This window comes from Rhagoletis zephyria, unplaced genomic scaffold, assembly GCF_001687245.7.
Source record: "Rhagoletis zephyria isolate East Lansing unplaced genomic scaffold, Rhagoletis_zephyria_1.1 Rzeph_scaffold_00815, whole genome shotgun sequence".
Lineage (NCBI taxonomy): Eukaryota > Metazoa > Arthropoda > Insecta > Diptera > Tephritidae > Rhagoletis > Rhagoletis zephyria.
The window spans coordinates 11,898-36,221 of record NW_016157899.1 but is presented as its reverse complement, the minus strand read 5'-3'; the positions used below and the strand labels follow the sequence as shown (position 1 = coordinate 36,221).

The window sequence follows — 24,324 nt, the reverse complement described above, 5'->3', positions numbered from 1 at the left end:
TATTTATCGTCGTGATTGTCGTCGTTCGCATCGTCATCATCAGCGCCGTTGTTGCTACTTACATTTTAGCCATTATTTATGTAGCTGCTATGAAGTTGTTGTCGTCATCGTCATCGGCATCGTCGTCGTTGTCGTCTCTCAGCTTATCATTGCCGAATCGTTTCAGATCGACCGTATGCTTATTTTGAATGACGGTAAAAGCGAAAATGAACCATATAGACTTGATATATAAGTTATGCCTGGTATAGGAAGGCTACTGTGTTGAGCTACGGTGAGGGTAAGTAAAAGTTTTTATTATATAAACCAGTATTATGGGAAGAAAAAAAACCACAAAGAAACTTCCGCTGTCTCAAAACCAAATTTGACAGAGGATGACGGAAATTTGTTCCAAATTAGATCATCTCAACAATACAAATATAAGTTTTTAGGTGGGTTTCAGATAACAGTAAGAAAGTTACTTGGCCGCAAGATTAAAAAAAAAAAATACAAAACAGAGATGAATGAAAACGGTAATGAATGTGGACTAGATTTAACGATGACTTTCGATGACAAAATTTTTCTGAGACGAAGGGGAGGATTTTTTTTTTTTAATTACACAGTTAGTTTTAACTTAATTTTGTTTCCAGAAAGAGAAAAGTTCGAGCCGACTCGCTGGAGATTTTAGGGTTTTGGTGGTAATGAGTGCGTAATGCCAGAATTGGTTTACTTGCTCAAAGATGCGGGAGTCCATGAAATTCTTCAAAAACAATCGACCGAAAATGGCTTAGCAGCCTTTATGTACATAAGACTGTAGACCAAAAGAAGCTTGGTGTTTGAATGAAAAGATGACGAAAACCAGACTGTAAGATGCTGCTGGTGGAATTAGGAAGGAGAACTAGGTATACCAAGAATCGCAAATTATAGATTCTATGATAAACAATTAAAGCAATTAAAGCAGAAGATTCAAAATAAATTTCCAGAATTGACCGATAGGAAATTCAACGTCTTTAATGACTTGGCGAAAATTGCGAGAGCTTGGTTGAGAGGTTTGGACACGTCCACTATATAGTCTGAACATTGTACTATCCAACTAGTAGTAATCTTTTAGTTTTGTCGGCAGGCAATGGAAACAGACAAACTCGTAAATTTTGATAGAAATGGTAAGTAAATGTCTCATGACAACTCAACTTTAGTGAAAGTGAGTTCGTAATCTTCTTTTGAATGTTCTGTTCTTTTATAATCCGGGGTTAAAAAGTGTCCAAGCGAAGGTGTTATAAATAATATGTATCAATTTCAATAGTTCAGGAGTGGTTTGCTAAATTCTGTGTAGTCATACCAGCACAAGTGACGCCGTGTAGGTCACCAAAAGAGATCATCAATCCATGAAATAATATTGAATACTGGTGAGGCAGTAGGCATCTCAACTGAGCAAGAACAGGCGCCGTTTCGTAACCGTGAAAGAAACATGGGTCCATCGCAATATACCAGAGACCAAAGCACAATCAAATCAGTGGATTTATCCGGGTGAAGAACGTGCATCATTGCATGAATTTCTCCTCATCCAATATAAATAATTACTCTCCCTGCGACTATCTCACATTTTCAAAGCTGAAGAAGGCCATCACTGAAACCAAAGCCTATTTTGAAAATCTTAAAAGATTATATTACTAAGAAAGATTTAAGAAAAACTTTGTAAATTAGATGATCAACAAGGGTTTCTTCTAACGCAAAGGTATAGAGCCCGAAAAATCTAGAATAGGTCAAACCACAAAAAGTTTTCATTCCACATATATATGTATGTACTACATATGTTCATATATGTATGGAGAAACATTTCGTATATTAAAACAAAAAAAAAACAATGCCAGCATTAGTACAACAACAACAACAAATTCTGAAGATCACGTAGACCGCTCGTTGCGCAACATTCGCATTGAGTCGAGTGCGTACTGTGTGTACGAATTTTTCACTATTTTTATTTATTTTCCTTTAATTTTGTGGTGTTGTGTTTGTTGTTAATTTCTTTTTTTTCGGTTGCGTTGACGCTTTTTGTTATTGTTTTTCATTCTTCTTCTTTTTTCTTTTCTTTGTGTAACATTTAATCAGCTGATTTGCCGGTTTATGGGAACAACTTTTAAATTTGTTTCACATTTTTTAACGGTGAGTGTGTGTGGCTGTAGGCGAGGTATGTATGCACATACATATGTACGTACGTAAAATGGGTGTGCGATTGAGCGTGTATTGGTTAGAAAAAAAAAAGTAGAAAGAATGTCTATACAAAAACAACTTTATTAGAAATACATATGTGTAATTTCGTTTTAATATAAAAAAAAAAGAATTAATTTATATAAAGTGCGATGTATTAGAAAGTCACATAGCAGGAAGGGAAAAGAAACTGAAAGATTATTAATGAGCTGGATGATACAAAAGAAGCAAACAAAACCAAAACCGAAAATCTAAGCGAACAAAGCATTTGGAGTGGCAATCAATGGAATTGGTAGCTTCGTTATTACATTCACAAATATGTATTTAAAACAATTGTAAAGTATTTATTATTGGCAACACGTGGACATCCACATGCGCTGACAATGGCAATGGGCGGACGGGCGATGCGTATTGAGACAAAAAAGTGGACGATTCAAAAGAGAATATTGTAAACGGCCGTCTTCACATGCTTGAAAATCTCGCTTGCGTTCTGCTCTTTTCGCTCGCAAGCGAGTTACGAGTCTCGTTGACTAGGCATTTGACAGCATACTTTTTCATTTGTAAAATGTTGCCAAAAAAGAAGGTTCGAGCTTTGCAGGCTAAATTTGTAATTTCAACCAACATAAACGATGTTTCTACTCTGAAGAAATCTGCGAAATGAGAAAATACCGGTCAAACAAAAAAAAAAAAAATGATAGTTGAAAGCATGCTAGAGCTCGCAAACCGCTCGGTATGCGAGAATAGGTATGCTTGTCACTTTTTGGGGTCTACACGTGCGGGATCTCGCGTGCGTCAGTCACGCAAGACGGCCGGTAAACGCCAACACATGGCTGGAAAGTAAGTTATGAACATACATACATACAAGCATATGTAATTCAATTTAGGCATACATACATACATACACATGTGCTTAAGAAGAGCTGCATAAAATTGTTCTTAAAAGAATGCCTAGCAGTTAAGTTATTTTAAGTTGACCGCAGTGTAAGAGCAAATAAAATGCAACAATTTAAATCTCAAGTTGATTTTCGAAAAAAAAAATAATAATAATTTCAAAACAAAAACAAAAAAATCAAAATGCATGTTTTTTATCCTTCGTTTTCAATTTATTTGCTGCTGTTACTTTCTTTTGCGGCGCTGAGTGCGGCGAGCAGCCAGAAAAAATCAGCAAGCACAAAAAAGCACTAAAACACAAACAAAATACCGAAACTAAACAAAGATCGGCAAAAAAAACGCCAACGAAAATCCAGACATTTGCTCTCAAGTATTTTTTTTTTGGTTTTTTTTCACATTATTTGCTGATCTGGTTCTGAGACATTTCGTGCAAACATTGGGGACTGGCAAAAATCCAAATAAACGAAGCCCAAAGCGAAGTCAAGTAAAAAAGTTTATGAAAGAAAGAAATTTAAAATGGAAAGGCACACATTTTTATAAAAAAAAAGTATTATACAAATATTGAAAATTATGCCCGAAAGCACACCCAACGCCACTTGATGTTCTGCCCATGTGTGTGGGCACAGTTTTGATCATAGAAATGGGTGCGAATGCTTGGAAACTAATATTTTTAGTTTTTAACTTAAGCTGTTGTGGTTGTTGTTGTTGTTCTAATAAAAATCATGCGATACTTTAAATATTTTTGGTATTTTATTCTTATTTTTTAAAAGATTTCAATTTTGCCGAAAAAAACTAAAAAATATCGATTTAGAAAAGTTAACTAAAAATATTTTTTTCTATCTTTAGCAGTTCATGTTAAAATAATTCTTCTGCATAAAGATTTTTGTATAGAATTAATAAAAAAAAAGTTGAATAACTTTTACATATTTTCTATCTTCTTTTTTTGCTTTTCCGAACTGAGAGTATCTTTTTGGATGTTTTCTAACATCCAAACTTAATAATTTTGAAAATATCAATGCCGTAAAAAATTTAGTTTACCTCTAAAATAATAAAGTTTTAATTTTTGCAAATAATTACAACGTGCAAGATCTAAAATTGGGCAAAGGTTTTGATAGTTGATCCACTTTAATTGAATTAATTAGAAACAATTTTACATAATAAATTTTGATATTTTTTATAATTTTTTTGCTAAATTTTAAAAGAAAATTACTATGGGGCCACCTCTTTTTTGAAGTCGGTTAAAAATAAAGAAAAAACATTTAAAAAATAAAATTAAAAAAATCTCCACCATTAAAACCTTTGCCCAAAAAAAACTTTAAAATCCGAACACAGAGTTAACAAGAAAAAAATTATCGTACCTGCTGCACTGAAAACAGCTGTAAATACGCATTAGTGTACTGACAGACTCGTGTTGGCTTGTATGCTAGTGCTAGTGACGTTAAACATTTGTGACGTCATGCGAAAGTACTTTTAACGAAAAAAAGATGAAGCCAAATCCGTGTACTCAATTTTTAAGACAACTTTTAATATTAAAGTGGACGGAATGCCACATAGTTAAATAAAGTAAAAACGTTAGCAGAACTGTCAAATTAAGATGTGTTCCAAAGGGTAAATAATTAGAATTAGGCCAGCTTTTTTTTATATCAGCAATAAAGTGTGAGTGAGCATTTCATAGAATAAATCAGTTAAGAGGAAAAAATTAAATTTATCAACCAACAATGCAAGCTGATAATTACTAAGGAATAACCTGTTACTTTGCATTCAAATACATACATACATAAGTATACATATATAGATAAATATGTAGCAAAAATTTTAATGTACATACATACATACAAGCTAAGTAAGAAGCAGAAGTAGGAGCAGTAGCTATTAAATAGCAGCAAGCAGCAGCGACAAAAGTAACTTTATTTTAATGTTTAAATTGACATAACCCAATTTTTTAACTTTTGTCAATACCTGCATAGTTTGTTTTATTGTTGCTGCACTACGATTGGACGTTGGTACGTAGATACATAGATATACAAACTACTTTCTTATCAGCCATGTTAGTGTATCTCTTATGTGTTTCCGAGTTTATTTCTTTGCCACACACGTACATATAGAGAGACGTGTGAAGTAGTGATGGAAGAAAAATATGTATAATTTATGAATTTTAATAATTTTCTTAATATTGGAAATCGCACCCTCATATTAAAAACTTTTCCACATGAGAAAAAGTCAGAAATCAAAATGGAAGAATTTCGTAACTTCGACAAATTTATACAAACATATGTACAGATGTCCAAAAAAAATAGGAGTTGGATATTTTGACCAGTTTTGGTTATTTGTCTTTTCTTTATTTAATGTTTATTATTTTTTTTTTATAAAAGTCTAGCTGGTAATACAACAAACACCATATAAATTTACTTTTCAAAATTTGTACAAAAATTATAAAAATTCTGCAAATTTTCACCAAAATTTCCAAATTTTTAATCATAATATTTAGAAAAATGTTGGTATGCAGTTTTGTGCAAGTTTGAAGTTGGTAAAAAATTTTGTTAATTTTTGAGAATTTTTTTGGCTGTAGGTGTTTCACTTTTTTCCATACAAAGTCGATGGCTGAGTGGAAGATCGACCTATCTCGGCAGCCAGTTCGAAAACATTCCATCTCAAAAAACTTTTTAAGAACGCCCTATTTCAGAAATCGTTTCAAAAACGCCCTATCTCAGCTGCCGATTCCACAACGCCCTATATCAGCATGTTTTCAATACATTTTGAAGTGAGTTAGGGCGTTTTTGAACCGAAGTTTGAGATAGGGTGTTTTTCAATTAAATTCTGAAATAGGGCGTTCTTGAAAAGTTTTTTGAGATAGAGCGTTTTCGAACTGGCTGCCGAGATAGGTCGATCTTCCACTCAGCCATCGAAGTATGTTCGACAATTTTCTTTTATATGGGAAACACTGCCAGCAGCAAAAAAAATTGCCAAAAATCAACGGGATTTTTTAGTAGCGTGAACCTTGCACGTACTTATTTAGATTAGAATTAAATGGGCTACAAAACCGCATACCAAAATTCTGATTAAAAGTTTAAAATTTTGGTGAAAATAAGCAGAATTTCTAATTTTTGTACAAAGATTTAAATCTGAATTTATTCGCTGTTTCTTGTATACCTAACTTTTATAAAAAAAAAAATAATAAACATTACAAAACAAAAAACAAATAACCAAAACTGATCGAAATATCGCACTCCTATTATTTTGTGTACCACTGTATGTGTCGCTATTAACTTTACAATCTAGTTAGAAAAATATATGTACATACATATAAATTTCTTCAAGTAAATTCTTAAGACAGGAACCGAAAATAACTAAAATACCAAGATTTTTTTATTTGGACTATTGCAAAATCGTTATTTTTTACTTATACTTTTCAGATAAAGGATAATCGTAAAGTTCGCATTTTTTATTTTTTTGGTCAAATTTGATCGCGTTATCTTGTGGATTTTTTGTTCGATGAAAAATAATCGTTTTGAATTTTTATTTTTTTTTCGATACTTTTTAACCGTTGTAATGGCGAGTGAGTCTAGTCAATCTCTGTAGATTTTGGATTGGTGAAGTGAAAATTCAAAAATTGTCTGATTTTTTTGCTTTCTTATCTTAAAAGAAATCTTCTGTATACTTACCAAAATAGTATTTATTTTGAGGTTAGATTTTCAGCTTGTTCGATCTACTTTGATCGTCATAATTGGATTAAATAAATTTTTCCACTTCTTCTTACGTTCTTGCATCGATCTGAGGTTGCATATATAGAACGAAAAAATAAAATGTGAGGATACAAAAAATATGTTAAGCTAAAATCCATTTTTCTACTAATTTGTTTATGACCTTGTAGGGTTTTTCTTAGTCCACAAGTGGGTAGCGGGTCATACTATACGGAGTTCCATACGGGTTTTGCAAGGCGTTCAGCCTGCTCATTGTCATCATATCCTTGATTTCACAATCCATCAGAACAGTATTCTTGGCTCCAAGCAATCTTTTACCAGTTTTGATGTTACTAAATGAGACTGCAGAGCGGAGTAACTGTTCATTTCCTAAATCTCTACTTGAAAAATGTTGTATTAGCTGCCCATTCGCATCGACGTTTCGAAGTTCGAACCAGATATGTTGTACATGAAGATATATGTATATGGATGGCATTTCGTGCAGCCTCACTGTCGCCGGAAATGTTAATGACCAAAACGAATGGTATAAACCTCCGCTTGGAAGAGATCTCTATCCAAATATATGTGTATTTTCGAAAAAAAAACTACTAATAAGGGCTTCCTTTTAAGAAATCTCTACAGATATACATAATTTGGCAAGATTGCAAAAAACGTGGACTTATTCGAGAAAAAGAATTAGTCGCACTCACGAAAGGAAAATGATAAACATAATAGCTCTGATCCAGTACTCCATGAACTTGCAGGATTTTACACGAACTTGCAGGAAGTTACAGGAAAAATGTTCCCGCACTCCAAAATCCTCCAAAATCCTGTAAATGAGAGCGACTTTTGGAGAGTTGTGTAGAGAATGAAGTTGCAAGATTTTACCCGAACTTTTTCTTCTGGTAAAATCATGAAAAGTGTCAAGCAATCACTGGTTGACGTTTTTACAGGAAAATGGTTTTTTTGTTCGCGTACTTTTTGTTGTTACTCACTCTTTACTCTCACTTCAGAGAGTAATTTTGCTGTTTGACAGTTTTCCAGGATTTTTCACGGAAAGTATTGGATCAGAACTAATATTTATAGAAGGGAAGAGGTTTCTTTTTCTGATTTTATAGACCCTTTTTTTGGAGTAACAACAGAAAAAATCACAAAACAAGAAAAGAATGGGTCGAAATAAAACCACTTCTAAAGAATTGTTCCTATGTTCTTAATTTGCTTGCTTTGTCACGAAATTACTTCAAACTCATTTGTTTGCCAGTAATTTGTTATTATTCATCCATACAACATGCATACATATGTATGTATGTATATACGTTCATGTGAGCAGGTACACAGCGTTATTACTTGCATTAAGTGCATAGAAGTAAAAGCCCGCAATTCCTGGAATATTGTAGCAAATTCCAAAGTTTCATTCAAGAATGTGGTGGTTATACGAAATCAACGCGCATGGCACAGTGTCAAGTGCATACATACGTAAATAGCGAGTGATCGTCAAAAAAAAAGCCTGCGGGAGTGTTGCATGGGCAGAGGTGTCGCTTTAGGGCATAGATGGGCACACCAATACAGTCTCATTTTGTCATGGTATTCGTGAATCGCGCTGAGTAACAGTTGCCACTTTTCTATATTGTACAAAAGTGCGTCGTTTTTTGCGCGTGTTAGAAAACGCTCTTACAAATTTATATTTAATTTGTATTATGAACATGAAACGAAAATAATAAAAAAATTATGAAGAAATAATTTCAAATAATGAATTATGAAATTAATTTTTATAAGTACATATGTACGTGCATGAAAAGTTTTTTAAATTAATTTCATTAAACTAATGTTTTAAAAAATGATAGTTTATTCAACAACAAAATTCACGAATTTAAAATTTCTATACTTTGTAAAAAACTCAGTATTCAATAAAGTATACTAAATATATTAAATGCCGTATCGTACATACATATATACATAAAACCCATTACAAAAAACTTTAAATTGGTTTACACAGTTCGGCAGTTTGACTTTTTTACCATGACAAATAATGTCGCCTTATATTAAAAGTACGATTCCAAATAGTCGTATTACCACATAACAAGCATTGGGCATTATTGGCTTTTCTTAAAACCGAAAACTGTAATTGGCACTCATACGCAGCCATTTTGGGCATTGTTACATATATAGGTGGCAACAACGCGCTGAAATTACGAATAAAAATATTCAACGGCGAAGCGTAATGTCACTCTCATGAAAACTGAAAGCAGACTGAATTGAAATTCGCTGCGTCGTTTCTGTATACGTATAAGCGCTGCGACGCAGACGCTACTCGCGAGTAGCGTTTTGCCCATCATTGCTTTAGGGTGAGGTGTTAAAAAGCCCAATGATGGAGAAAAATATCTTAAAAGAATATGTCAAACCGGTTTGGTTGGCATATAAGAAAAAAAGTGTTAACTGAACTCTCTCCATCGCGCCACAACAACAATAAGTACGGGTTAAGACATGTAAGAACAAGTCTGGGGAAATCCTGTTCTGAGCATCACAATAGGCTTGTGTTGCCTCCGAATGAACTCTTTAACTAGAGCTGCCCGTCTGACCAACCTAGCCTAATAGTACAATCCCACTGCGCTGAAATCTGAGATTTCGCGAAATCTTTCGAAATCCAGGAGAATTTCCCATATGATGTATTTTGGAATNATCCCACTGCGCTGAAATCTGAGATTTCGCGAAATCTTTCGAAATCCAGGAGAATTTCCCATATGATGTATTTTGGAATGAATTTCCGTCACCCCTTGTCAAATTTGGTTTGGAGACAAACCGGTTTCGGCGTTGTGCCATCTTCAGTGTCATTTTTCGTTCGTTCAAGGGATTGCGGAAATTCGTTCCAAAATACATCATACACCCACCCTGTCGGAAACAACAACAACCAAAAATGAAATTTCCCATATATTTTCTTGATTTCGGTTTTTTGGATTTCAACGAAATCCCATCGAAACCCGCATGGAAATTACCAAAAAAAAAAAAATATGTGTATTTATTATACATAGATATGTAGCTGCCACTGTTGAGGAAAATGTAAAAACCACCCACTCATTCCAACACGTGCTACACGTGTCAAAGAAATCGCGAGAGTGCGTTGGAAACACCTAAACAATTTTTGTAAATTTCGTGGTTGATATCTTAGATTTTAGTGCAGTGGGAATGTACTATAAGCTTTCGAACTACGCAACACATAAAAACCAACTATTATTTGTATTACAATAAAAAAAGTGCCTCACGCCTCCCCTACCATTACATTTCCACGCTACGCCTCTGTTCTCAGGTGCAGTGTAATGTAACCGACATTTGGACATGAAATTTAAGATTTGGCATGCCCTTGAAACAAGAAAGATATTATCATATGAAAAACAATATCTCAAATATGTACGTAAGCTAGATACCTCAACTCCAGCAGTGACAGGAAGCATGGAAGGATCAGTTGCATTTGTTAGCCGCAATGCAGTTATGGGTATTCAACCGAGCTGAGTAAGTGGATGCTCGAATGTAAATATAAAGGAATTTGCGGTCAGCGAATTCCACAGGAATGCTGTGAATGCGAGCAGCAAGAAGACAAAATGACAAAATATCTAGAAAAACAGAGGATATATCAAAGCACGAAAAACAAAGCAAAAAATCGCAAAAAATCTCACAAAAAATACACAGATTCGAAATTAAATTCAACGCCTACAAATTGCCAGCACAAATTACGCTTAGACAAACACACATACATACATACGAACAATCAGTTGCTAGTCTGTAGATGCTGTAATTTGTTGGCGTCAAAGCGAAACACCCGCAACATCAATATTGTGCATGGCTTTGATAATTACGATAATTACAAAATAATTAAGTTGACACACGCCAAATGCGATGAGTACAACGAGAATGTGAGGCAAGGTCCAGCGTAAACAACCAGCGCATGGATGCAAGCAAAATGCATCTGCGGCTGCATGTAGATACGCCGAGTGGAATACCTACATAACACAAAATGTTCAACAAAAACAACAGATGCTATACAAACGCATTTCATTTGTAGTTAATTAAATGTTACATATATGTATGTATTTAAGTATTGCAAGTGCAAAGCTTTTGTTTAACAGCGACAACAAAAATTTCAACTGATAAGCATTTGGCATTGAATACATGTAACCGCCGCGCATGTACATATGTATGTATGTAAAAAGTGCATACATACCACTGTGTGTGTGGAGTAAGTTGGTGCTTGTGGGTGCGACACAGTCGAGATAACAACGAAGCGCATATGACAAACAAACAAAAAAACTTCAAAATAAAGTTTTGTAAGTGTACATTTGCACATTAGGGTGGTCCAAAATAAGAAAAGATTTTTTTTTTGGTCCCCCATTGCATTTTCTATGGTTTTTGGCGGACCTATAAAATATAGAAACAGAGTTTTTTCAAGAATTCTATACCATCTCTACGAAAAGTAGTTTTTTCGCATATAAACTAAATGGAAAACTTTGAAGGGGGTACATTTTTTCGGTATAGAACAATCCTATGGGGTGAGAGCATAAAAATATCGGTTTTCTTTTTTTAGATGCATTTTTTGACCACCCTAATGTACAAATGTACTTCTCCATACATACATATACATATGTATGTAAATGCAATTAAGTGTTCAACAACAGGCGCCTGCCGGTGGTGACACTTTCAAATATTTTGCACAATTTGTTTACAATTATCACATACCTATGCAGTTACAATAAAATACACACTCATATGTACATTAAGGTGAATCACGCTCCATAAAAAAAAAAAAAATATTGGTACTGTTTTTCCAACGCAATTATAAGATGTATTATATGTATATATTTTAATACCTTCGCAAAAAAAATTGGCAAAATATTAAGATTTACGTAGTTTTCAAAAATGTTTATGCACACCCTTTAAGCTTGAACTATTCTATTATCTGAGGTGATTTTTGGAGCAAATATTTTTTAAAAACTAATTTTATTTATATTTATTTTAGTGAACATCTAAAAGTATAAAAGATTTTATAATTCTACTGGAAAAACCATGCTAGCTTAGAGTGCAAAGCTGCTAGGCCCATTTTTTTTTAATTTTACAGGAGAGGAAAATTCTTCTTATAGCCATTTCCTTCAAGTATTTATTAAGTAAGATTTCGTATTATTATTTCGGTTTTGTCGGATATTGGGCGCCGCTTTTGGACTTCGCAAATTTGCCTTTCATTGAATATAAACGAAAAAACATAAAACAATTACCCTAATCCTTTTCGAAACGATGCATTTTTAATAAACCTTGCTTCCTATATTAAAATATGAGTTTTCATAAAAAGTCAACTTAGCAACTTTTCACTCTAAGCTAGCTATATGTGTATTTAGATTAAAGTCGTAAATTATGTCTCAATGCATGTATGTATGTATGAATTCACTTATGTAACATAATATGTATGCACTTTGCGCCCCTTAACGTTGACCCAACAATGTCCACAAGTGACAACATATGCGAGGCGCGAGCTGTTGTAATTAACAGCAGCTATAACAGCAAAAAAAACACAAAAACAACAACAGCAACTGGCAGTTAGTGATCCCCAAACTGATCATGGTCACTTGTTTGTTGTCGCATTATATTCATGTGTAAAGTGTGTTGCAAGCTAACAGCAGCTAAACATAATACTACGCATACATACATAGATACATCCATCCATTAGCAAGTGCATTGGAGGCAGCCAAGCGTGGCCAGTGAAGCGGTTAACCGCATGAATTGGTGCGCAGCGCACAGCTCATGCTATTTGAAAGCATACATACATACATAAACACTATTGCATCCATTGCAGCTATCATCCATTTACAATAACAGGTGATGCTTACATACGCACGTACTCGTACATACATATGTATATGATAGGGAATTCACATTGACATTGAGAGTCATCCAAACAGGAAACAACAGGTGGCACTAATGCAGGCATAGGGATCTGTATGTACATGTATGCATATGTACCTACATAATTATAGTCAAAGAATGTAGTAGCCAGCATTATTTTATGGAAGAGTGCGTAGATATTAATTAAATTCCAAAGGATGTGCACTTTAAAGGAGATTCAAAGTGGAAAAAAGAAGCAAATCCACAGTGAAAACTCCTTTAACAAAATGTAAACCAGAATATGGTGGCTCTGATCAAAGCAGCGGTTTCGGATGCCAATAGTCACACAAAAACTATAAAACCTATAGTTGTTTTCTGCACATGGATACCACTCTTCTGAGATCATTACTAAATAACATACGGTACTATAGTTTGGTCGTGTGGCCCAAAACAAACAATTCAATTCAAACAAGACGATAGTAAACGACAAAGGGGATATCTGTCTGTACACCGACGAATCCAAAATCGGTTGTGGTGTTGGAGCGGCAACGTGATCTCGCTCTGTCTCTACGTCTAGAAAACGATACAAGTAGATATTCTAGATGACTTATAAGTTTGTAAAGTCGTAAGTGGTAGCGTTTGTAATAAAGTAACAATATATTCCGACAGCCAGGCGGTCAATAGCATTGGCGGTTACCGAATATAAGGGGTTTAACAATTTAAATTCGGAATAGGCCGCATCCTGATTGAAATTTTTGTCCCATTTCCATCTCTATTTCAGACTCTTTTTGAGGCTTTTAAATGAGTCTGCTTTAGCATTTTAACCATTTTTCATTAAAAAAAAAAATTTAAACAACTAGATATGTTTTCAAAATAACGTTCCCTAAATTTATTTTGCCGATGATTGACACGTCCATTATTGTATGACAAAAAAAATGTTTGGAACCATTCGATTAAGTTTTAAGGCAGTTTTTCACTGTTGTCAAATTGTTGTTGTTGGCATTTGTCGCCAAATAAATGAAAACACATTGTCAGATTGTTTGTCAATTACGTGTGCTGCTTAATTGGCTATCTGTCCGTTTTTTGGTCCATAATATAATCGGGGAATGGTATGGGAAAAGCGAAAACGAATTGTGACAAAATATTTGTCAAAATATGACATAGTGAAAATCAGCCTTTAGTATAAAATTAGGCAAACTTTTAGCAATTTGAAAGCCATCGCGCAGAATCTTTTGCCATTTATTTGGAAACGGTTGAATATTTAGCCAAAAAAAACAAAACAAGCCTGATAAATATACCTACATTTAAAATAATGTCTAAAGCCTTTTTCAAACTCAAGTATGTATTTTCACTTTCAGCTTTTATAATTTGATGTTAATGCATTTTCAAATTTTCCACTTAACACAGCAGAAACTACAAAGTAAGTAAACAAAAAAAAACGATATATGTATGCAGTTTACAGTCAAAATGTGCGCGTCGGTAAAAAAAGAAGAATACAACATATCCAAAGTCATTAGCTTGTAAGCGAAATTTCAAGTTGAGTGTCGAATTTTTTGGAGGCCAAGTTCATTGTCTTACTGCCGACTGAGGAATACGCAACCGACCCGCATAAAGCCATCAGCACCGGCACCGCCCCGCCGATTCTGCCACCCACAGCTAGTGCAAATGTATAGTAGGTATGTTTGTATGTGTCTATATAGAAGACCAGTGCTAAGTAGACCGCGCGCAATACCAGCGTGACGAAGAATTCGGAATGGCAATACACAAAAATCAACTTTGCATTGTGGTTAAGTTAGAGAGAGCAGAAAAAATAATTTTAATCGATTAATTAATCAAATGATTAATCGCAAGACATAAAGGGTTGATTTCTATTAATTGATTGAATCGATAAATTTAATTTTGTTGAATAAAAACCTAACTAACTAGATTTCATACTAAAAATGTTATAGAATTTAGAAAAATCTTTTACGACATTGATTTTGCAATTGTTAGTTTTTCATAAAATGTTTAAATATTTTTTCGAACTCGATTAATAAGCGATTAATCAAAAGAAACCCCACGATATAACTAAATCGTAAATGGAATGAAAATAATCGATGAATTCCATTAAATGATTAATCTTTGCTATGCCTAGGTTTAGTACGCTTGTATGTGTGTGGTGCGCAGCTCGCTGTTAATAAAAATGACTTCAGCAATATTTTTTTCGGCTGATTTGGTAGCAAATGAATTTCGCCAATTTAGTGCATTTCATGTACATATATACATACATATGTAGATATAATAATAATAATATCAATAATATTTGTTTGGTTTAACAACAGACAGCAAACTAAGCTGACATATACATACATATACTGAAAATGGTAGCTGTTGACTGTGTCTAATAAATACATACTTATGTATAATATTACACAATAACACACGCTGACAGATGTACACATATGTATGTACATTAGGCCGTGCCAGAAAAGAAGTTTGTCGTACACCCATGAGTTTTTGCAAGGCAATTTCAATTTTTTCCGAACGTGGATTTCGCCTTTTTACATTATTCGTCTTATCGTCGGCATTTACAATCGAATCTTACAATTGTGATATGTACATCGATGTTCTTGCTTCGGGGATACCATTTTTTTGTGCGAAAGTTCATTGACCTTACCTAACTTACTACTTAACGTGCCACCCTAGTGTCAGTAAATTAAACCTACCAAAAATCACTAGACTTTTGCTAAGGAATTATTTAGATTAATTTGGTTATGTACTTATTTAAAAAAACAAAAAAAAAAACAATAAAAATATTTCAGGATGTAGAAATTATTTTGATTACATCAGCATAAATACTTAAAAAACATTTATTGCAGATTTTAGGTGTCACTGAAAAAAGTTAAAAGGCTTTTCACAAACTGTTTAAAAAAAATAGTGCACCGCGAACTTCTTTCTGTTTGCTTGTAAGGTGGAACGGTCTAATGTACATACATACATATATACATGTGTATATATTTTATTATATTCTTTTTGCAAAGTGAGATATTGTAGTTGTATTGCCAAATTTTGTATTGCTTTTTATTGTGTTGACTGGATTTTGGTGAATAAATACCCGAATGTGGAATATAAAAGAGAAAATAAAATACAAGTAAGTACATACACATATATGTACATATTTTGGCAATTGCGCATCGAAAAAATTATTGCAAACAATTTAAATTTTCAGTGTTCTTATGCTCGTATTTTAATCGTAGTATTGACTGAAACTGATATTGAAACCGAAGTCAAAACAAGATACTCTTCGTGCTGGCAGGGAATTTCAAGCTAGAAACAAGCGGCAGAATGAACTTTTTCAAGGTTTCAAAGTGACAAACTAGCAAAAAAAAATTAAAAAAAACACATTTTTTTTCCACAACAGTTCATTAACTTTCCATATGCAATTGTATGAAAAAGGGTTAATTTATTTACAAAGAAATGAAGATGATAATAATTTGAAATTTCGTAACTGACGCGCCTCTTGGCAAATGCTTCATCAGTGGGTTTGCATTGCATTGTGTTTGGCATGTAACAGGATCGTTTTGCATTTTTGTCATGTGTGTCGTGTATGGCTTTCAAAAGTACATACATACATACAGTACACACATTATACACTACATCGAGGTAAACTCAATAATTACCGTATTAATAGTTGTTCTTAAAAATGTCTAGCAAATTTGCCACTACTACATATTTACTACTCAGTCAATCAAATACTTAAAACCCTCGTTTATTTATGTTTGTATACTTATATATATGTAGAAGAAGAAGAAGAAAATGTATATAGAAATGTGCATGTCCTTTTGTCAACTACTGCGAAACTGTACATACAATGCATATTAACAACAAAACAGCCAACTCTGCACAAAACTTCTGCGCAGACGCAACAGTTCGCTTTAAGACTGCATACATAGATATGTATTTAGGTAGAGTATGTCCTTTTATTGCTTTTGCCTTGCTCAAATTTGTGTTCGTATAAAGTAAAGAAGTTTTTTCTGCCTGTCGAGAATTTCATTTCCTGTGCTCTCTTCGTCTGCTCCTTGGGCCGCTCACTTGGCATTTGTTTGCTCACCGCTTTTGTTGAATGCAAGTGCCGCACACAAAGAAGACACACACACACACACACACATTCATTTTCCATTAAAGCAAACGTCGTATCCTTTTTGAAAATTTCGTTTTCATTGGTGTTTCTTGGAAAGTTAAAGCAATAACTCATACACAAACAACAGCCAGTAGAAGTAGTATGAAGACAACAAAAAAGTGCAATCCTTAACAGCGGTAGAATATCTACCTACTAACATACTACGTACATAAATACAGTATTGCTTGGTTACATGTAAACACACCGGTGATAAGCTCTCTTTGCTGATAAGAAATTGGCAAAAAGTAATTTTTTATGTACATACGTACCATTAGTGCTTATAAGTGCGATTTCGTGAAATAACTACGCGAAGCACCGAATCTTGTGCATTTTAGAAGGAGCTTATATCCGCGAAAAACTGTACATTCTCTAAATGGGCACTGCGCGCCGCTGGAATCTTTGAAGTAAAATTTCATTGTTTACATATTTCCTTTGGCTTTTCGCTCTACTACCGAGTTCTGTTGCTAGGTGGTTAGATATTGTATAGTTGCTCGATACAAGTAAGAATGCCAAGTAGACGGACTCGATTTCCTGTGCGAGATGGTAAACTTTGATAAAATATTGTGAAATAACTTATCAGTTGTAGTAAACTATCATATATGAGAGACATATTGTTCGAAATATTAGTTGCGATCCCGTACGAGTCCGGACTAGTCAGAATCAGTCAGATTTTACTGGAAATCGATCCCGTACTCGGTTCTCTGACTATTGAGAGGACAAAAAAGAGAGTAAACACGGTTCTCTCTCTGTCAGAGGTTACCAGTTTTAGTCCGAGAATTTTTTGCTGGTAAATTCTGGTAAATGTGTCAAACGATCAGCTGTAGTGTGTTTGGCAACCAAATTGTAAACAAAAGAAAAATGCACTCTGCTAAGTCATGTTGAAAAGTATTTAATTACTTGTTTAAGTGGATTCTAATGAATTTGAAAGTATTTTTGGTTATTTGCTTGTGTGAGCTGAGTGTGTTTACATACATAATAAGCAAAAATTTACAACCAAAATTTGGAGGTTATGTTGAAGTTGACAGAAGTTACCATTTTTTACTAGAAAGCGATCCCGTACTTTTCAATGTTACTCTCTCGCTCTGAGCGAATTTTTATTTTTTGACAGTTTTATTAGTCCGAGTCCGAGGAATACGGGATTGCACCTATTGTTAAACCGTTTTAGTTCAACGGCTATAGAAAAAAATCTAAGGAATTTCAAGAAAGATTGTAGCTCTAGCCTTCTCATGACAGTCGGTCCACATAATAAGAACGGCTTAGGTTCATATCTATCCAATGACTCCAGTAAAATTCTCCAAAAACTCTTTGGGGAATTTACATGCAGTTACAAGACTAAAAACATTATAACCCTAACAATTTAGTCCGCTACGCTTGTCAAAAGTTCATTCTGTGGCCACTTAGACCTATTATGATGTCGAATAGAAGAATTTGTGCTATTTATTTCTTCATAATCTTACACAATCCGAATCCTTCGAGGCAAATCCAGACAACCCCATCAGTGGGACAATGCCTGAGCTGTTCAGATGCTCGAATAAATGGGTTTCACAAATCTCAAGCACGCCGATCGAAGTTTGCATTCTGTCTATATCTCATCTTTATAGCTTTATAATCGTTTTGAAGAACCGCAGGAACTTTCGGGTGTACGCAATAAATACTATACATTTGCCCATATTTGTCACACCCGATATTAGTAGCTCTGACGTTCTCCTAGAGAGAAAGAACCTCAGAGCGTGGCGTCTGTTAGGACTCGGCTTCCCAAGTCCCGCCCTTTCCTAGACTGGGACCCATAGCATAGATTTTTGGCATTCTGCTAAAGATTTTGTAGGAATCTTCAGATTATTCGTTGTCGACTTAAGCGCCTACAATTTCTTGCTATTCAACTATGTACATTCAGCATACCTCTCGGCTCACAGTCTGCAACAACATTCGGCCTACATAACATAACATATTTCCTATTGGCCTGCCTGTACAGACATGAAGAGCAGTTACAATTCCTTAACAGGCAGCTGCAAAGTTTGTTGCCTACTACTTTGTAAGTCAACAATAACAAAAGCAAAAGGTAGGCGACCCTTCATACACTTTCAACACCAAGTAGTTAAAAGCAATTCCTGCACTCGATAACGAAGTTACAGTAGTGAGACCGACCTCAATTCCTTAAGACCGACTCCTGCCCGTGCGCACTAGTGGTGCACACACTATTAAATCAAGCAGTGAAGCGTATGCTGAGTTTGTTGACTGGCTGTTGCTTGCACACCTTGACGACGGCGTAGACGACGACGATGATGACGAGGGAGAGGGAGAGGAAGAGAAAGAGGAAGAGGACTACAATGACTGCTGCAACAACGTTATCCTGCCAACAAAACGAACTTTCGGGATCCTCGTACATATTTTCTACTCCTGTAGTTTTCTTTCTTATGTGCAGCCGCATGTATGTACAAACGATGCTGTATGACGCAAGGCTGAAGGCAAGAGAAACGGGGAACTGTGCTCACCTTGATTGTAGGCCGCATCTTTTGCACTGCCAACGCTGCCAACTATACCATAACATTTCCAGTAAATTTGTAAGACGCTTAGCGTCTGTCTGCAGCGGAACAGTTTGCATCTGTCGTTTTCGTTAACCCAAACGATTTGCCACATGCATACATATACATATGTATATACTTCTGTACAATGCAATGCCCTTCTCTAAACGGTGGCCACATTAATGCAGCAAAGCGTTTTTATTAAAGTTCATGCCTGCACGCAGTTCAAGAAGGTAAGTAGTTCGAAAAAAGCAGAAAGAATACCTTGTTATTGTTTACGTTTGTATTTTGTTTATATTCGTTATTTCTTGGGCTATGTGAGGAGCGCTAAGAAGAGCCAGCCAACAGTAAAACAGCAGATGTTACACAATTTTACCATAATCGATCTGAGTTGGACGAATCAAGCACATTCAACATGCGTACATACATATGTGTACTACTGTACGTATGTACATATGTATGTATTTAGTTACCATACTCCACTACAATAACACTGTCTCAACCAACTCAATGCAAAGCTCCACCTGTCATGCACAGAATATCCACATGCGTTTATATTTATGTGATTATTTTTATGTGAATTTGGCTTATCAGCTGGAATTGTCCAAATGTCACATCATTCGATTTGCCAGTTAAACGCATGGAATGTTTGCCTGGTTTTATTTGTATTTTTGAAGAAAGACACGCGTAGTTTTTTGAGAATTTTCCAACTTGTTGGACATTTGCCATTTCCAAGAGCCCCCCAAGTTGTTCCTGTTTAACGTTCGTATGTGTCTTTCTTTCTTTTTATGAAAACAAATCAGGAACAATTAACCTAAATTTTAATAGGCGACAGAGATTTGTCAGCATAGAAACCCAAAGCAAAAGTGAATATGAAGCACATTTTATATGTGTGCCTTTGTATTTTTAGAATCGCATATGTACATATTTTCGCAAGAGACAAGGCTGTAGCCAAAGACCTCTAAATGTGTACAACACATGTATTTGCTATTGTTTTTGCACGGGCGATTAGATTCTAAAAAACTTTTAGAAATTTGATTTTTAGAATTCAATTCACAACTAAAAACAAAATGTTTGAATTTTTTTTTTTCCATAAATCAATTGGTAGGATTCAACAACAACAATTTTCATATCCAACTAATTCCAATAATTTGTTCTTCATGATTTAATGTTTTTTTCTAACTAGAAAACTGCTATTATACCTTTTCTTGTATTAATTGCGTGGAATCTGTACGATCACAAGTAGGTAATTGTATTTCCGGAACAGATTTTTGAGTTGTGTCCCTTTTGAAGAGGGATATATTAAGTTGAGTAAAATAAAAAGTACATTGAATGACCGATAAAATACCGTTCCCACGACAGTCGGGTCTATGTAACCGGAACGACCCAGATTTATATCTGGCCAAGGAATGTCACTCCAGCAAACACTCTCCAAAAACTTTTTGGCGAATCTGTAAGCTGTTACAATCCCAACAACCGATAAAATGCTGCTACAGATATGACCATTTTCTGCGTATGACCAGGTTACTATGTTTTTATGTAATTGGTTTATTTATTATCAAATTAATACTTGCATAAATCTATATTCACTATACATTTGTTACTAATTTCAATTTTATGCCTAAGTATATTTTCCATTCCAGAAATATTGAGCAAAATGTTTTTACTGTATGTACTACAAAAATACGTAGCTAGGTATTCTTCAAAGTAGTTGACCTAAGGTGCGATCAATCTTTTTATGTAAATATTAAAGTAAATAAATGTAGGTGTGTATATACATACATATGTATATATGTACACATTATATTTATTCAAATTTCTGGTTGCCACATGCCTTAGCAGCAAAAAATAAATCACTATCAAGAATTTATAATAAAATCGCTGTGCCTTTTTACTTTGGAACTTTTAACAATTTACATACATTTCTTAGTGATAAGTACTCATATAATATACATGCGCACATACATACATACGTATGTAATCATTTAGGAATCCCACGTGAAATAATCATATGTTTGAGGGCTCATTTTATGAATGACATTCGTTATATGTACATCGGGAATTGGAAAAATACTTTTATTGGTAAATATTTTTTATTGTAAATTTATTGGTACCCACATACATACATATGTATGTATATATGGGCAAACAACACATGCTGTAGCCAATTTTTATATTTAATAACTATATTTTATTTAATACCTATTCTTCTTTTCGTTTTTTGTCTCACTTGTAAGGTTAAGGTCTGGCGCCAGCAAATTTTGCTTAGCTATACAATTAATAAATTTTTTCTAATTTGATCCGTAATAAGCTGATATGTATGTGCAATAATTTGCTTGTTGCAAAAACTTAGCGCTAAAACACAAACAGCAAAAAAAAGATGCTAGAAGTGGCAACGATCGGTTAGTTGTAACCGCAATTAACATTTATTTTGTACGAACACACAATCATTCCCGGAAAGTCGTTTAAATGCATAAGAACATTTTGTTGCTGTTGGAAATTTTGTTATATTGTTTAGAACTTATGTACCTAGCCGCTCAGTTAACGTGTACATTTATTTCACGATTTAAAACCGTCTGATTCACACCCCTATGGCGAGTGTCTACTGCTAGTAGATAAACGACTATTATTCGATTATCGCTTTTTTATGGTATTGTGAACGTAATTGTCTCGTTCAACAAGTCTGTGTGAATAAATAATAGGCGCTCATCCTTCTACAAATAAACAGTTGAAGAAGGATTAGCGCCTAAGAACTATTGGAGGGTTGGAGACTAATAAACATTTTGGTTGGAGGTCAAATGGGGATCCAATATATATTCCAATTTTCAATGTTGATTTTCCAGTGTACCTCAATTGGAGAACTAGCCCTTTTTTAAAGGGCACATTATTTTTGGTATGCAAAATAAGTAAGGTAAGTTCTCCGCTTGAGAAAAGCTTAGATGTCCACTTTAATTCAAACTTTATCAAACTTTGGGAAAAATTTTAGAGAAATATGTTGTACCTACACTTGAGAATCAAAAATTTGTCAAATATTGGAAAAAATCTGGAAAAAGTTTGCCTTACGCATATGTGGTTATGATATATATTACGATGTACATATGCACATAAATTATTGCTTAAGTTCAAGTACATATGTACATACATACATATGCATGTGCGTTTCTAGCTTATATATAGAAAATGAAGCTATCTATCTGTCTAGCTTTCAAATCCAGCGAAGCTGTTTGTTTTCTACTACACTCAGCAAAACTGAAAACCATAAAAATATTTTAATAATCTCACGCCTGAAGCATTTAAGCAAGGCAAAAGTAGGTACCTAAAATAATTGTTCACAAGCAGTAGGTAGGTACTATTGTAAAACATAGTCTGCTTACTCATTATTTAACACTAAACACATACTTAAGTGGGCAAATGATGAATGAGAAAAGTTAAGTTGCTACAAATTTTTAGCAACTCAAACTTATGTTCAACATTTTTGCCTATCGCCAAATCTGCATCTATATGTACATAAGAATATACGAATAGACATACAGAAAGCAACTAATTAGCAAAAAAATATTTAGCAGATGTACTTAGCATATACTTACTTATACATATGTATTTATGTACATATGTATATATAGCTAAGTATAATACATAAGTATATACCTAATCAACTGTTAGCTGTTTTGACGAAAAATTCATTTGTGTTCTTTCCTTTGCAGTACAACGAGCACAAAAATTAAACGATCTATATATATAGAATAGAATAGTATACTTATACATTCATATGTACATATGTATCTCCGTATATTCTTTGTTTGAGATAGTCAAATACAACTAGGTATGTACTTACCTCCATCATCCATTCTGCGACGATTTTGCGCATAGGCGGTGTTATGTCTTTCTGCACCGTCTTGAAATACGTGCAAACCGGTTGTGGTAGCTTTTCTTCTGCTTTTAAGGCATTCTCCAAACAACGATCGGTTAAAAATATCGGATCCACTGTAGCAATATTTACGAAACCCAAATCGCGACTTGGCACTGACTTTAGAAATAAAGCATTACCAGCACTATGCTGATCTTCATAGTAATGCGGTTGCTTTGTCTCTTGCCGCTTCTGCTGCTCCTGTTGCTGTTGATGATGTTGATGGAATTCTTGTTGTACATATTTTTGCTGGATGCAATTTTGTGTGTCTTCTTCCTGACGATACTGACGGCTATGAAGCATATGCGTTGGATTTGCATGGGAACTGTTACTTGTTGCCGAATTATAGCCGGAAGAGGGTGAACTCGAACCCGGCGACAACAGCGACGAGCTGGAGCTAGAATAGGGCGAGGGTGCGCCGGGCATAACTTGCGTTTGTGGCTGATGTGCTTGTTCCTTTGGTATGTAGATATCTGTATGCTCGGTTTGTGCCGCCCCTGTGCTATTGCTGTAATTGCTGTTGTTGTTGTGGGTGGTGGTTGTGATTGCCGGTGTGGTTGTGGTTGTATTATTGACTGCGATTGGGCATAGGTATGTGCTCGCGACTGCGCAGGCACATACGGTACTTCACAGTCGTAATCATTCCTTAAATTTTCGGTGCACAAAAGGTCCATTATGCTACAACAAAAATCTTAATGGAATAAAAACCTGCGAGCCACACTTTCAAAGATTCAGAACAGAGCACTAATTTTTGATTTTCTTTTTTTTTTGTTAAAACACTTTGGTGTACATCGCTTAACTTTTCTCAATTGTATTTGCGATTATTTAAATAATATCACCACTTCAAAAATTAGTTTCTTTAAAAAATTAAGCCGGCAGTTCCTGGCGGTTCAAATTAATTGTATGTCCTTTGTTTTCCTCTTTTTTACAACGTTGCAAAATTTCGCAAAACCATATGAATTTGCTTCCTCTGCTTTGACCTGCTTCTATCGCACAGTGGTTGGTAAAAGTCACAAACGTCGTGTTGCTTTGAAATAAAATTTTATATTCACAAAATATTCGATCGCTCATTCAGATTTTGCACACTTCTACGAATTTTTTCACTCTCAGCTTTTG

At 34.5% G+C, this 24,324-nt stretch overlaps 1 protein-coding gene across 1 annotated transcript in view; it reads right to left on the bottom strand.

Moving 5' to 3' along the window:
- The window catches only part of LOC108361682 (G1/S-specific cyclin-E2-like), a 112,346-nt gene extending 88,022 nt beyond the window's left edge, over positions 1 to 24,324 (bottom strand). Inside the window, 2 exon segments of the mRNA XM_017614380.1 lie at positions 23,137 to 23,715; positions 23,718 to 24,324. Of these exon segments, the coding sequence (XP_017469869.1) occupies positions 23,137 to 23,715; positions 23,718 to 23,882 (744 nt within the window). The 5' untranslated portion in view covers positions 23,883 to 24,324.